Raw genomic sequence first — 16,209 nt, forward strand, 5'->3', positions numbered from 1 at the left:
GCGCCAGCTCTCCCACCCATTCATCGTTCTCGTTCCCCGCGTCCGGCCCGGACATGATAAAAGCTTGTCATCGTCGTCGTTGTCCAGTCGCCACAAAATACCGGGAGACTTATTTATACTTGTAAACCACATCGTGCTCAACTCCACGTTTTACATATCTTCGATTAAACGGTTTTACAGTAGCAGCAAGAAATCGACTGGCAAAATGGCCTGTCCAGTGAGAGATCCCGCTTCGGAGCAGCTGAACGATTACAAGAAGAAACTCAAGGTAAGATCCTAAGATCTCATTATTTCATTTGCGCGAATGCTGCACAACCACGTAGTCAGACTGATATTTTATGTGTCGTACAAATAAACTTCAGCGTGTTGATTGGTTCTAGAAAGAAACATCCGAGAACCTCTCTGTCCTGCAACCAATCAACAGGTCTGAATACGGCACATGAAATATCAGCTTCGTCTTGTCACGCAAGATTAATCGCAGTTATTGCTTCAAAGATTAAAACCAGCTCCACTATTTCAGACTTTAATTTTTTTTAATGTCACTTTGTGTGCATGCACGAGGTAGTCGTTGATTACCGAAGTGAGAATGATTTAGCTATTTTTCAATGGATGCAATAATATTTGTTCGCGAGAGATATCATTTTTAATGTAAAAAAGGATATACTGTTGCGCAGTCGTAACGAATTAATTACTGCAAATGTCTACAATTGCGCCGTTCGATATGCGCATAACATTATTAGAAAATAGATCTGATGACATAAAATGAACATATTTGGAAAATATTACATTTACTTGTATTTTTTTTTTTTTTATTGAAATTTATGCTATTCCTTTTTATTTTATTTTTTCCATGATGCAAAAGAAATAAAACGAAAACAAAATATTACAAAATGTACTTCATTGAAATGTACTTCTTGATTTAACAGTATTTTCTACATTTTACTGTTGCACAGCTGTTTAAATATTCACTAAGGAAGAAACGAGTGTTTTCAAAATTCAATGCGTTCTGTATTCAACAGGTTATCCTATACATTCACTTGGTTAAGTAATTACAGTTCATGAAATTGAAAATAAAATTCTTAACTTCACTTTTATCATTTTGACTCATATCTCTTACATAAGCAAAATATGTTTTGCCAGATAAAATACACGTACGTACATAACACACTCGCATATTGTACATCTTAAGTAAAAAAGAATGCAAAGGTCCAAAAATTTTGTACTATTATCCGATATAGTAATTTTATACTGTACGATATAGTAATACACAAGACCCTTGTCACTTTATTATTTAAATTCTCATCGAGATCAATGCTGTTCTTTGTATACGAATTAATTCTTCGAAGAATTTTAAATTCCACAAAGTTAAATATCTAATTATAACGAATGTTGATTCGTATGATATATAATCGTTACTACTGATAAAAGGTAGATGAAAATTTACGACATTTACGTTATCGATCATATTAAAATATTTACAATAAATACAAGGTGACCATTAGGATTGTGTTGAAAGTAAACCATTATATCGTGTTCCTTTTTTCGTTTTGATGATCGTTTTTATGGTTAAGATCGAGTATTTGAGACTCATTAATTTCATTTGAGACGTACAAGTCAGTTTATGAATGTTAGCATAAACATAGTAATTATAGAAGGAAAGATGTTTTTCATTAAGTGTTTTCTACCTTAGAGGCAAAAATTATATAAAAGCATATCGTAGATTCCGTAATAAATATGGATTTGAAGAAATTTTAAGCAAAAAAGTACATTCACTTACAAGGAAAACCTCGAAATGTTTAAATGATCACCCTCTAGCAATCTTCTTTAAAGTTTTTTTTATTTTAACAAGGAATTAATTCGGCCAAATAGTCTAGGAGAAACAATTATATCTTAAAATCATTAAAAACTTATTTTTTAATTAATCGTACTAAAAATCATTATATATATCGCTAGGTTTTGCTTTTATATATCATATACAAAGTATTCAAGTATAGAATTATCAACGTAATAAAGTTGTGAAAAACAACTTTATTACGTTGATATATGTATATGTACATAGAATTATTAACGTAATAAATTTGTTTTTCACAATTTTATTACGTTGATAATTCTAAGTACACTCGCCGATTAAAAGGTTGCAACAGATTTTTTTCTATGGTTTTCGAAATGCAGCCTAATTACCGAGCGATTGGTTTTTACTTATACGAATCCAAGTAAGAACCAATCGTTCGGTGAGCAGATTGCATTTCGAAACCCATTAAAAAAAGAGTGTGCAACCTCTTAGTCGGTGAGTGTACATATACATACTGATCAATGATTATCCATTGTCAGCTCGTAAAAAGTAAATGTGCATGGTAATAATGATATACAGAACTAAGCGTTCAAAGTTCTATCAAGATGCACGACCACCGATATGCACTTATTATTAGTAACTTCTACAAATATTATTTATTTACTTTAATAACTTTCTAATAATTATATTAAGATGTAAACGTTCATAATCTAACACACATACATTCGCATTATTATTACAATATTTTTATGATACAAGGTGCTTATCGTATAAAGATTTACAATACACCATCTGTTTTTCATCGATGAACTCTTTGAACTGGTGCACTCGGTGCAATAAATTGAAATGAAATAAATATATATTTGTTACTTCAACTTATATTTGAGGCATTTGCAGCTGTTAAAAAATATTGTAAGAAAAACATTTATTTGTTTCACACAAGCTATAACTTATAATTTAAAAAAAATGGAAAATCTTTCATAAAAAAGAATTTAAAGATATTTTAATTTTTTTAAATAACATATGATTCTTTTTTATAATATTATAAACGACGTTAAGATAAATTCAACGCATTACCGGCTATTTCTATTTCTACCAATAAAAAAACACTATAATGAAGACAACGCGATAATCAACTAAATCAATAAGTGTAAATAAAAGTAATCAATGTTTCATAATTATATTGCGGATATAATGGTTTGACATATTGTTAAAATTATATAAAATTGTATACTTCGAACTTCTGGTCAAGTTGATAAAACTGCACGATCGTATAATATTAATATTATACGATTTGCGCACATTGTGCAGGAATATATTTGCTATGTTAATACTTTGAAGGCTAGATTATACTTGCAGCATGAACTCGCAGTCTTTCATTCGCAACACGGTTAAGCGATAAATTTTATGTAGATGATTTTCGTCAAGGAATGATATTGATATTAGAGATGCATCGGATATTTGGGAAGTATTGCCGGATATCTGGTGCATTCCTAATTGATATCATAAACGTAGTTTTCGATCTCTGCGATCAATTTTTTGTATTATTTTAGAAAATTGTTTTGTTTTGAAACGTTTAATTTTGCTTTAAATATGATCACTATCCTAAAAACGTCGAGTAAAATGCTAATGTTAACTTCGCTGTCATATTTATCACTTTGAGGATAAAGTACTATGATAAGAAAATTATTAATACAGAAGTCGATGCATAACAGTTTATTTACATAAAGAAATTTGGATGTTGGGTATCGAGTACAGCTATATTGTATATTATGGAATATATAATACCCACGATATTAAAATACTACCTATATTATATAAAAATTAAATTTGACAAAATTCAATTTGTCACGCAAGCACTCCAAAAGTCATTTTTTAACAGAATTTCTTGATATTATGATTTATAAATAATATATCCAATTTTAATTTAAATAACATAATTTTCAATAATATAAATTTTGTAGTTTTTTACGAAATGCATTCCTCACGTAAATCTTGTCTCAATAAATCCGTATTTTTGCAAGAATTCTTGAAATTAATTCAACTTGCATCTGGAAACGAAATATGTTTTGTATAAGTTAACGTTTCTTTTGCAAAGCTCCAGGAATAGCCGAGGGGCATTCACTTGATAGTTAAAGAATTGTTGAAGAATCCAAGGAAAAGGCAAAAATTATAAAACGTTTAAAGTATTCACGATGCATTCGCATTGCACGCAATTGCAATTTATCCCCGTACAGCGCATTTGAGACTTCTCTGCGCTAACATTCTTTCCATGATTCACGATCTTTACCGTCTCTGAACATTGAAATCATAGAAATTACGATTGTCATTATTACGTTTTATTTATGATTAAAAAGTGCATGCCGTATTAGTTTCGGTTTTTTTATTTAGAACGATTCGTTTTGCTAAGTAAAGTATATATGTTTTAATAGATACGGTTGAGAAAATAACTATAAAGCTGTATCACTGTGGCGTGATAAAGCGCAGATACGGATAAATTAAATATTGTCCAGAGGAGAGGCTTTTTTATATAATCGTATATATAAGATTAAATAAATAAAATGGTAGATTAAATTTTCAAATTGATTTATCTCGCAACACACAATATCAGCGCGACACATCTCGTCGTAGCATTCGAGTGAGACATTAAAAAAAAAATGAGCTTATCTGCGTATAATTTGCATTTTAAAAGAGTTAGCAACGAATGCGTCGAGTGCATCAAGTTGACGACGATAATTAGAAACAATATATTGAGTTACGTTATAAAGAAGATGTAGATATGTTTATATGATAGCTAGTGTGTTAGAATTGTAATTATTCATTCAACTTAAATTCTATTTATCCTTTCTATTTAGTTGATTGCCTAATAATTTTACATTGTTTTGTCTCTTTATGTTTCTAAATTAATAGTTTCATTCTTACACACTTTGTCTTTTACCTTCTTCGTATTTAATCATTTCTTTTCAATGAAAAACTCCTTCATATTATTGTGTAAAAATATATTTATTTTTTTTAAATATCAAACTTACGTACCTTATTAAATCTGATAATACAGTGCTGGTAATTAATTATTGCATACTGCGCAATGAAAAATATGTGCATTGTTGATACGATATACTGTACATACGATGATTTCAACACCAATTTGACGTCGATTCGACGTTTAATTGATGATCATTTCTTGCTGGGTAATTAACAATTTATTCATAAAGTATAAAATAGACTGTACGTTTCTTAAAATTATATATACCAAAAAGATGTGTATTAATTATAGAAAATATATCATCTGAAAAATAAGCGAAAATTAAAAATTCCATTGTTTTAAGCTCAAAAAGTATTCGTACAGTCGAGAAATTTAGCTTATAATATCAGAAATACATGCGAAGCTCATTTGTACATGTTAGAACAGAATATATTTATTGTATAAAATTGCTAATTAATGTTTATTTTCTACAAATAAGATTTTTTTATAAAAAATTTCCTTATACGAATACTTTTTGCTCTCACTGTATGTATAGATCTTTTATATTTATCTAACATGCAAGGAGAGTGTAAAGAACACATGGTTAGCATTCTTATTAGTATAATGTTAATATGTACTCGTACAACATCAGTTATTATAAATAGACAAAATAGAATTAACAGATCTGATTATAATTAATCAATAAGAATCTTATTGAACCGTATATATGTAAAGAATTTTAGAAAAAATTTTCAGCATTTATGAAAAATGTTCCAATACATATAAAAAGAGAAGTTTTTTAAATGTAACGTTATAAAATGATATGAAAGGAATAATATTCTTTGTAATAGTATGATTTTGACAGCTGTTGAAAATATTTATTATATAGAGAGATTTATGTGTACATTAGAAAGATATGACGAAACATTATGTAACAACGTTTGTTTACGATGTAAAACTTAATGATGCTCCTTGCACTTAATATGTTCTAATATATGTCCTAAATGCACGGTTATCTACTAACTTTCGATAAACAGTTTGCAGCAATTGCTTGCTCAACGAGACTAGCAACTAAAGAAAAAAAAAGAAAACGATAACGTTGCGAATAACAAAGTGCAGAGATTATATCACTGCTGGTACTTCAATCATAGATAATAATTGCTGTAATGGGTCGCCTCTTAGATGATAGATAAGATTTCGAAAGTGCTATTGCATAGATCCTGCACACCTATGATGGGCAAGGTTATTTTTATCGTATAATTAGGATTTTATCAGGATGTTTATCATACTTATAAAAAACTTTTGCCCTCGTTCTTAGATTAGTCGTTAACAAAATGAGTAGTGAGTACGAAGGCTGTGCGGTTCGTCGCGGTTTTTCTCTTGCATTTGGAAAAAAAAAGAAAAAGCCTAATCAAACGCATGGAAAGACTTCAGATTGTGTAATACAGCTATTATTAAAAAGATACACAGCTAATAGATGAACCGACAAGCGTAATATAAGTATAAATAAAATATAGTAAACATGCGTATAAATCGGTTGACTTATACATATATATGTTCACTATCTTTTATTTATATTTAAAATAAAAAAAATTTGTTATTTGTAACATTGTTATGTAATGCATCATCGTACGGATATTTGCGCTTGCCAACTTATATATCGGTCTGTTTATTCCTATTTATTATCTTTCTAAAATATGAGCCAACTGTTTTAAAAGAATTAAGTTGTTTAATTATATTATATATATATATATATATATATATACGTTGACTATGTATAATAATTAAAAGTCCATACTTGGTGTGGCAATAAAGTTCAGTAAATGTTATGAGAAAATAAATATCACTTATTTAATGTACAAATGACTTTTATTGTTCTTTAGAGATAATTATTTCCTCTTAGAGATAACTTATGACAATGTTCACATAGCTTGCGGAAATAACTATGTGAAAAATCATGTTTGGATATCGCCTTAAGTCATATTGTCATACAATTCTGATTCAAAATGGCAATTCTTGAGTCAGCGTTGCATGACGGTTTTGAATCACTCTCCCTACTTTTCTGATCTTACTGCCATATACTTCTTTTTATTCCCTGAACTAAACAAAACGATGAAAAGGACTCAATTTACAAACATTTCAGACATTGAACCGTATGGTAACAAGACTCATGGCCAGAGCACAAACCTTTTATATAATCTTTTATATAAATTTGCATGACATATTTGCTGACAGTTAAGAAAAGCCAGTATTTATGATAACTGCGCTATATGAACAAATTTATTTCAACAAATGATTATAATCAATCGTTTATAAATTCTTCTGAATTTATTTTTTACAGGGAGAAGCACCCGTATTATTAACTGCCAATGGAGCGCCCATCGCCGAGAAAAAGGCCAGTCTCACGGTTGGTCCTCGTGGACCCATGTTGATACAAGACTTCGTTTACCTGGACGAAATGTCACACTTTGCTAGAGAAAGAATTCCCGAACGAGTTGTACATGCGAAGGGTGCCGGTATGTCAATACTTAATGTGGCGTATATCTTATCACTGTACTCAATATGTACTTTTAGTCATGTGATAAATTTTGTTACTTGTAAAAATATATTTATATAGAGAAATGGATTTATTTTATAATTAAAATCAAAAACAGTATGGAATATATAATTGTTTCATTGTAATTGACCAATTACAATATATAAATAATTATTACAATATAATTACAACTAAAAAATAACTACAAACATCTATATGTTTTGGCTTTACAAATTTCTTTGAAACAATTGAGCTTCAAATTTTTATAGCACTCAACGAATATTGATACTGCTTTCATCAATCTTTAACCGATCAATCTTTAACCGATATTTATAAATCACATGAGGCAAGCTGTGATAGTTTGAAGCTTGATAGCTTAATCAAATTTGTGCAGTCGAAAGGTGAACATTTTTTAAATAACTATAATTATTTTTATATTGTAATTAACTAATTGAATACAAAGAATATATATTTCATATTGCATTTTATTTTAGCTATGAAATAAATCCATTTTTTCAGATAACAAAATTTATGGCACATAATTATGTAGATATAGATATCTACTATTTCTATCATAATTAGTTATTAATATTTCATAATTTTTTTCTATTTTTAGGTGCGTTTGGCTACTTTGAAGTTACCCACGATATCACCAAGTATTCTAAAGCAAAAGTGTTTTCCAGCATCGGAAAGAGGACTCCCATTGCTATAAGGTGCTCTACCGTCGGTGGTGAAAGCGGTTCTGCCGATACTGTCAGGTAATAAATAAAGAAAATGCTGTGATAGAATATTATTTAACTTTGATACAGATGATTTAATAAATATTTGAAGGTGGTAACTGCGCCTTTCACTTGCTTTTTTGTATATTCATCAAGTTAATTAGATTTTTTACATAAACTGGAAAACACATATAAAATTACATTTTATATTATAATATAAACAACGTTATTAATCGTATAATAATGATTATATTATTAATAGTTGTTTTAATTGAATATTGAAATAAATACAAATATATTGAATATATTTACTGTAAATGTTTACAATGTAATACTTTTCTTGTATAGAATGTAGGTATATGCACGAATCGTCTTTATATTGCCCCAGTTAGTTATGTGCATATCTACAACGCAAATTGCATTCAAATCCTTTTTGTGGTAAAGTAACTTTCCATCGTCGAATGTGTTGCAATCGGGAACATGATTCACAAGGATTGCATGCCGCTTTTCTGAATTGCGTTTTGCTTAGCTAATATAACTAATTCGAGTGGTAAAATACACGCAATAAAAATGAAATAAAAATTCTTGCTTGTTTACCTAATTACTATTGGTATATTTTTATTAATTACTATGTTTATTATATTTGTTATATTTAGAGATCCACGTGGATTTGCCGTAAAATTCTACACTGAGGAAGGTATTTGGGATCTTGTGGGCAACAATACACCAATCTTCTTTATTAAGGATCCCCTCTTCTTCCCGAGTTTCATACATACGCAGAAGAGAAATCCAGCAACTCACTTGAAGGTTCGATTGAATTTGCAATTATTTACAAAACGCAGTTTAACAGTGTAGTAGTTTCTAATAGTTAAATGCATTCGTGTGAAATATTTCTTACATTATAAAAGATAATTAATTATCTTTCTAATTAAATTGCATATTATATTGCAGAGCCTATATTATTAATAAAATCTTTTTTTCAGGATGCTGACATGTTCTGGGACTTTATCTCTCTCAGACCTGAGACGACGCATCAAGTTATGTTCCTCTTTGGCGATCGTGGCATTCCCGATGGATATCGTCATATGAATGGCTATGGTTCACATACGTTCAAGCTGGTGAACAGCAAGAATGAAATGGTCTATTGCAAATTCCACTATAAGGTCTGTCTATTTTGAAACTGGAAAAGTAACATTTAATTTATTCATGTTATAGTTGTCCAATTATAAATATTTGATAATGATTTCAGACTAATCAAGGAATCAAGAATATCTTTGCACAAAAAGCCACCGAGCTCAGCGCTTCCGATCCCGATTACTCGATCAGAGATCTTTACAATGCAATCTCTAAGGGCCAGTATCCGACCTACACATTATATATTCAAGTGATGACCGCTGAACAAGCAAAGACCTTAAAGTGGAATCCGTTTGATTTGACAAAAGTAATTATTATATAATATGTTTAATTTACTTATTCTAACGTAGCAGATCTTTTGGAAACTACGAATTTTTTTTATAGATATGGCCGCACAAGGATTATCCATTGATACAGGTAGGCAAATTGGTGCTGGATCGCAATCCCGAAAACTATTTCGCCGACGTGGAACAATTGGCCTTTGATCCAGCGCATATGGTACCCGGTATCGAGCCGAGTCCTGATAAGATGCTGCAAGGCCGACTCTTCGCCTATGGCGACACTCATAGGCATCGCTTGGGTCCGAATCATCTCCAGCTGCCAGTGAACTGTCCTTACAAGGTAACATTTTGTAATATCTTCAAATAAATTGTATAATTATAACTGTAGTTTGTAGTTTTTTTATTTTATACTCTAATCAGATGTGATAGAATCTTTATTTCTTTAAAAAAAACATAAATAAATAATATAGTTTTAAATAATTTTTACTCACAAGCAGTAAAAAATTGAACAATTTATAACTTTTAATTTATATTTCATAAATTTCACATGAAAACACATTGACGTTAATATAAAGAGATTAAAATATCATCTTGCCTACATACAATAATTATATATTTAATTATATATTTTAGAATCATTTTACAGTAAAAATCAGATATTATTTAAACATTTAATAACAGCATGATTTAAGTTATTAACATAAGTTATATTCGATTTTGAAACGGTTATTTGTATATATTAATATTTAATTATATTATTAAATTAAATTTTACATATATACATAATTGAGTGCGCGTGCGTGTATGTGTATAATATACTAATATATCATACTGTTTATATATTGTACGCAAACTATTTTTTAAAATATAGTTTATAATATTAGGTACAATATTTATTAATACGAGTATATTATGTAAGGTTTTTGATTGATGCAATATATTGATTTTGTAGGCGATTTCCACGATGCACTATCAACGGGATGGTAACATGCCGATACACAATCATGGCGGCGCACCGAATTATTATCCTAATAGTTTCAGTGGACCAAAGGAATGTCCAGCCGCTCGCTCGCCGCCGTTCTATGTGAGCGGAGATGTAGACCGTTACGATCCTGTGGATGAGGATGACTTTGGTCAGGCTACTGTTTTCTGGAAGAAGGTTCTCGACGAACCAGCCAAAGAGAGACTAGTGCAGAATATGGTCGGAAGTTTGCGTAATGCCTCGACATTCATCGTTGAACGAGCTGTGCGAAACTTTGCTCGAGTGGATGTCGATCTCTCTCAGAGATTAACAGATGGCTTGCGCAAATGTGGAATACATATTAATGCCTTGGGAAAATCAGCCAATCTGTAAAGAGGATGTAATCATCTCTTCCTTTTTTTACTATAACGTACTCGATTATCGAATACATATTATGTACTAAACAAATACGTACTAAAATACATAATTACGATACATAATACTTTTTATTGATCTAACATGTTTGTTAAATTATCACCAAAAATATTTCTTTCTGCAATGTCGTATATTGCTTTTACTCGATGATGTTTTATTGTAGAATTATCGTTTTATAATACTAATACTATTGTACAAGGGTGTAGGTATAAAGTTATTAATGGTGCCTTTTTATATACATAAACCATTATGTTGTACTTGAAAAAGACAAAAATCGAACATTGTTCTACTATTTGTTAAGATACTGCGTTTTGTTACAGTGATTTTTGAATATTATACATAAATACTATATTAGATTTTAAAAAAGGACCGTGTGTTGGGATTTATATATGTAAATAAAATTGGAAATTATTACAAACGAATATATTATACTCCTATGTTTCTATACTGTTCCCACAATGTTTACCTTTGTATAAAAAGATTAAAACATATCTGATTTTACCTTGACGAATTCAAGGTAGACGGCAGTGAGTCACGCCGCCAATTAGGGTAACTTGTGCGACAAAGCCATTTCAACTCCATTTAAACTGCATGCAAAACGTATCCGCTTTATCCGTTGTTCCGGAGTCGAGCCGAGCGTTTCGTGAAGTTCACAAAAGGTATGTCGTTACATAGAGTTTCATCTTTTTGAAATAGAAAAAGAAATAAACCTTATATTTAATATTGACATTTTTTCATATTGCATAAAGTGTATATATTCAAGAATATAATTATATATAATAGAGTATATTATATATAATTATATATAATAATATAATATAGAATATAATTATATATATAATAAAATCTATACATGACTTAAACAAAAATTTTTGAATCTTTCGATGATATTGTATTTTTTTAACGGAATAAGATATCTATTTCATTACAATTTGATAAAGTACTTTATTAAATTATAATATTATTTAATCAAATATAATTCTCGATAGTTGCATTAAACATAAAATAACTTAAGGGAGACTGAGATTAGTATATAGTTTAACTAGGATTAAATTAATCGAATCTATTAAAAGTAAAACAATGAAGAGACACGTAAGCTATATGAGCATGCAACAGACTACTGCCACTCAGATAGCTAATTAGTTTGGAATTTGATCTAAGTTATTCTAAAAAAAACGAAATATATGTTAGAAGATCTGTTGTGTGACTTTAAACTTATTTAAATTGTAGTTATATTTTTTTACCTCTCTTTATCTTAAAAAGAGATTCAGAATATTTTTCTCAAATCGTAAAAAATGCAAAAAGTACAAATCATTTTGATATGATTCTTTTCTCTTTGTTTTCATTGCACTTTATACACTTCGACTTTGTTTTCGTTTTTTCTTCAACATACAATTTTATTTTAAGATTGAAAACGATGCAATGAAATGCATTTAAAACGAACATATTCACAATTTTTTGTAACTCTTGCATTTTTTCAACTTTTTTCAATATATTTTTTCCTTTATGGAAAAAGATATAATATGGCTCAAAAGAATAGGTTTCAAAGTGTACGTTTAAATGCGCTCTGTGCAAAATGGTGCGACACTTCCGGTAAAATCTGACAAGTCCGAGATGTTGTAGGTGCGCGGTCTCACAGCTGTTTCCAAATTCGTTCGCGGATCATCGCGGGATGCTGGCCAGCGGGCACGCGCGTTCGCAGACTAATCCAATGTACTGGCGGGTCTGAGGATTGTACAGGAAAAAGGACGGGGGCCTCTCCTGTAGTGTCTGTCGACCGCGTCGCGCGCGATTAACCTACGCGAAATTCCTCCTGTAAGGACAAATCGCGAGGAAATGCAGCTCATGAATTTCCTCGTATCACGGACATTCTTTTTATAGTTACAGGCTGACCTACTTCTCATCTTGAAACGCGCTTAAAGTTGGATCAGCGGCCAGACCCGTGTGCGGATCATGCTACGGCCAGTCTTTTAAATTATTTACATATTTATATCGACACAGCATTATGCCAGATAGGTATGTCGGTTGCGAGCTTTGTTTACATCGTAACATGATGCTTGTTATTGCTCCCCTTTGTCCTTCCAACAAAAGAGGAATCTTAGAAATTTCAAGCTTTTGTATTAAGAGATTTTGCTCTAATGTGATATTTCCTTTTTATGATTCCTTTTTATATTATTATAATTGATGTTTCGATTTATGAGAAATAATTAGGAAGAATATATATGATTTGGTAATGTTTTGCCAGGAATAAAGTTTTGGTTGGTGCTGGAGTAATATGGGGTGTGACTCTTTGCTGTTTTTTATTCAGTCGCAAGTTGAGACCCACAGCACTGTTAAATTTTATCCCTGCTATGTTATGTCGGTCAGTTTATTTTTGTCTAATAATGAATCAGTGTTTATAGAAGTTTGCTGTTAAAAAAATTGTGTAATCTAATATTGCCCTCTGTGGCATTTAGCTAAATATAACAGTCTATAAACTATGGGCATTTTCTAATAACAGAATATAAAGTTTGTTTTTTATTATTGCAGTGGATTGGACTAAAACTTTCTGACTTTTGCTAACTTCAAATATAGATCTATTTCATTTTAAGTACAAGCGTATAAATACTAGTTCAACTAAAAAAACAGATATACAATTGAGACATAGTGAATCATCTCGGCCTTGTGAATATTAAACAAGGTTGAAATAATTCGTCTGGATCTGTGTCTCTTGCTGGAAAACATCTTATGTAATATCTTTGTTAATTATTATATATGCCAAACTTGAATTAATTTATCTTATTAGTCTTTGTTTTTTGTCTTATAAAAAATATACTTACAAAATGTCGTTGTTACTATTGATTTTGTTGTTACTAATCACAAATAATTTTTATATAAGTAACATCGTTATCATAGGCATTTAACTAAACGTATCAGTCAATTTAAGCATTTAACTAAATGTAACGGTTAACAAGCTATATTATATTATCATGAGATAATTTTTTTCAATAATATTCCTCTTTTTTGATCATTGTTATTGTAAATTTGAATTGAATTGTCTTTTTACTCTTGTTTTCATTGTATAAATAATATTTATATAAAACTTATCACTTGTTATTATGATCTTACAGAAATACAAAAATGGAGAATGAAGATGAACAGAAACATAATACAAATGATGCTGGTACATCAACGAACTGTGATACTAATGTACATACAAATGCGCAAAATGAAGTCCATAGGTATGTAATCAGAATCCACAGCAAATATGTAACAAAAACACTTTGTCATTATGAATCATTATGATTAATTAATATGAAGATTTTATATGAAGATTATGATATATTATAGTTTATCTTTTGTATATACATCTCTTGTATCAACGCAGACAACCAACGCCAAATTTTATGATGGGTGGATTAACCGGAGCATCACCACCAAAATTCGTGTCTTTTGATGAAATTGTTAAAGCTGCCAATGGTATGAAAAATATGGCCTTAGCGCACGAAATCGCGGTAGATGTAAACTTTCAGCTGCAAAAATTGGAGCCTGAAGATGGTAGTTTTCATAGGCGAGTAAAAGAAATAATGCACAAAGCTTTTTGGAATCTATTAGCGGAGCAGTTGGCCGAAGATCCGCCAGATTATTCGCACGCACTGGTTTTAATGAAAGAAATTAAAGAAGTAATAATTCTCTTTTTGTTCTACGATGACAGAAGGAAGCATTAAACGATATATAATATATTCTCTATTTATTTTAGTCACTGGATGAACTGGTACCACTACACAATGCAAAGATTAAGGAAAATATTAGAGAAGTGCTTGATTTGGACTTGATCAAGCAACAAGCGGAGAAAGGAGTATTAGATTTTAATCATTATGGGCAATACATAATCTCCATTATGAGTAAAATATGTGCGCCAGTGAGAGATGAGAAAATCAGAGAGCTATCACAGCAGGTGGACATTGTTGAGACATTCAAGGGTGTCATGGAATTGCTGCAGTTAATGAGATTGGATTTGGCAAATTTTACCATTACGATGATGAGACCGAATATTATTGCTTCGAGTATAGAGTACGAAAAAGCCAAGTTTGCCGATTTTTTAAAGATTAATTCAAATGGCTTGCAATATACAGAAAAATGGTTACTAAGACATTTCGATGCAGAAAAAGGCACAGGTTCATCGAGTACTGGTACTAATAATGTAAGACAAATTACTCATTCTTTATTAACGGAGGCGTATCTCGACCTCCTGGAATGGGATTTCAACCCGGACGCCGAGGTATGGAAAATATTGGAATATAGGATTTTATATTACATATTCGATAAATTTATTATAAACAGGATGATTTTTATTTAGACATTGATGTTGGATCAAGGAAGACTTTTGGAATTGCGTGACATAACTAGTAGATTGAGCATCGTCGGTTCTGTGATATTATTGGTTAATAATACAATTGGTGCTCCAATTCATGGGGTTTCGAGCTTTAAAAAGAATATCAAAGAACACTTGAATGCACTGTTGGATTCTATACATTCAAACAAGTACGTTAAATCGTAACTGAAAATAAGTTGCAATAAAATATATTTTTTAAACAATTATAAGTCAAATTTAGACAGATAAGAATAAATCTAGAAAGAATCCTGTTTTCGGACAAAACAAATCTTTGGCTCATGATTAATTTATATTATATTCACAATTAATACAGTTATTTCTGCTATAGAGATCTAGAAGCTGCAATACCAAATATTATACTACAAGTAAAAACAGATGTAAAAACAACATTACAAGAAATCAATGCTGCCGAGTTGTCACCAGAATTAGAAACGCTATTAGAAGGTCAAATAGCCGATCTTATAGATCCAAAACATAAGATCAGATATCTCGTCAGTAAGTATAAAAATAAAATTGATGGTTAACATTGTCAACTATAAATATATCATTTTAGGTCTACGAATTAGACAGTTCCTACAGAAAATTATTCAATCGCAATCCACTGCGCCCCAACAAGTACCACCAGGCCTCTCTTCATTGCAAGAAGAATTAACGGCCATTGCTGCCCGATTTGTAATACTTGTTTCGCATAATCGCAGCGTATTTTGGGAGTATTATCAAGATATTGTTGCAAACGTGCTTGCGAAAAGCGACGTTGACAATAATAAAGAGATACATGGAACACATACTATGGAATTGTAAAAAGGATAAATAATGTTAATATAAATAATGTTAATACACTCGGATCTCGTTATGCTCGTTTCCGAAACGCATATTATACCAAGATCATTTTGTATGTAGCATTAATGCTCAATTTCTTCACTTCCAGATAAATTGTGGATAACCTTATTCAAGAGATATCTCCATTGTAATCCGGGAGATATCTCTTGGATAAAGTTATCTAGAGATGAAGAA

The 16,209-nt window shown here is 30.5% G+C and overlaps 2 protein-coding genes across 6 annotated transcripts; both read left to right on the forward strand.

Annotated features, from left to right (window-relative positions):
• The first annotated feature begins 56 nt into the window (after positions 1 to 56).
• Cat (catalase) lies at positions 57 to 11,197 on the forward strand. Its single transcript, XM_018507481.1, has 8 exons — positions 57 to 268; positions 7,096 to 7,270; positions 7,907 to 8,048; positions 8,666 to 8,816; positions 8,993 to 9,172; positions 9,259 to 9,450; positions 9,528 to 9,764; positions 10,377 to 11,197. The coding sequence occupies exons 1-8, from the start codon at positions 206 to 208 to the stop codon at positions 10,776 to 10,778; spliced, it is 1,542 nt and encodes a 513-aa protein (XP_018362983.1). The 5' UTR covers positions 57 to 205; the 3' UTR covers positions 10,779 to 11,197.
• An 8-nt stretch (positions 11,198 to 11,205) lies between these two features.
• Positions 11,206 to 16,034, forward strand: LOC108761118 (T-complex protein 11-like protein 1). Of its 5 annotated transcripts, XM_018507474.1 has the most exons (10): positions 11,429 to 11,479; positions 12,444 to 12,635; positions 12,702 to 12,836; positions 13,066 to 13,182; positions 13,931 to 14,041; positions 14,188 to 14,482; positions 14,560 to 15,081; positions 15,160 to 15,344; positions 15,524 to 15,690; positions 15,749 to 16,034. In XM_018507474.1, exons 3-10 carry the CDS (start codon positions 12,826 to 12,828, stop codon positions 15,994 to 15,996), a joined length of 1,656 nt encoding a protein of 551 aa, XP_018362976.1. In that variant the 5' UTR covers positions 11,429 to 11,479; positions 12,444 to 12,635; positions 12,702 to 12,825; the 3' UTR covers positions 15,997 to 16,034. The 5 variants fall into 5 exon arrangements, with proteins under 5 accessions (XP_018362978.1, XP_018362976.1, XP_018362977.1 ...); XM_018507475.1 differs by lacking the exon at positions 12,444 to 12,635 and having other exon boundaries at positions 11,453 to 11,479; XM_018507478.1 differs by lacking the exon at positions 11,429 to 11,479 and having other exon boundaries at positions 12,389 to 12,635; positions 13,066 to 13,100.
• Positions 16,035 to 16,209: the final 175 nt, after the last annotated feature.

Source organism: Trachymyrmex cornetzi, unplaced genomic scaffold (assembly GCF_001594075.2).
Source record: "Trachymyrmex cornetzi isolate Tcor2-1 unplaced genomic scaffold, Tcor1.1 scaffold24, whole genome shotgun sequence".
Classification (NCBI taxonomy): Eukaryota; Metazoa; Arthropoda; class Insecta; order Hymenoptera; family Formicidae; genus Trachymyrmex; species Trachymyrmex cornetzi.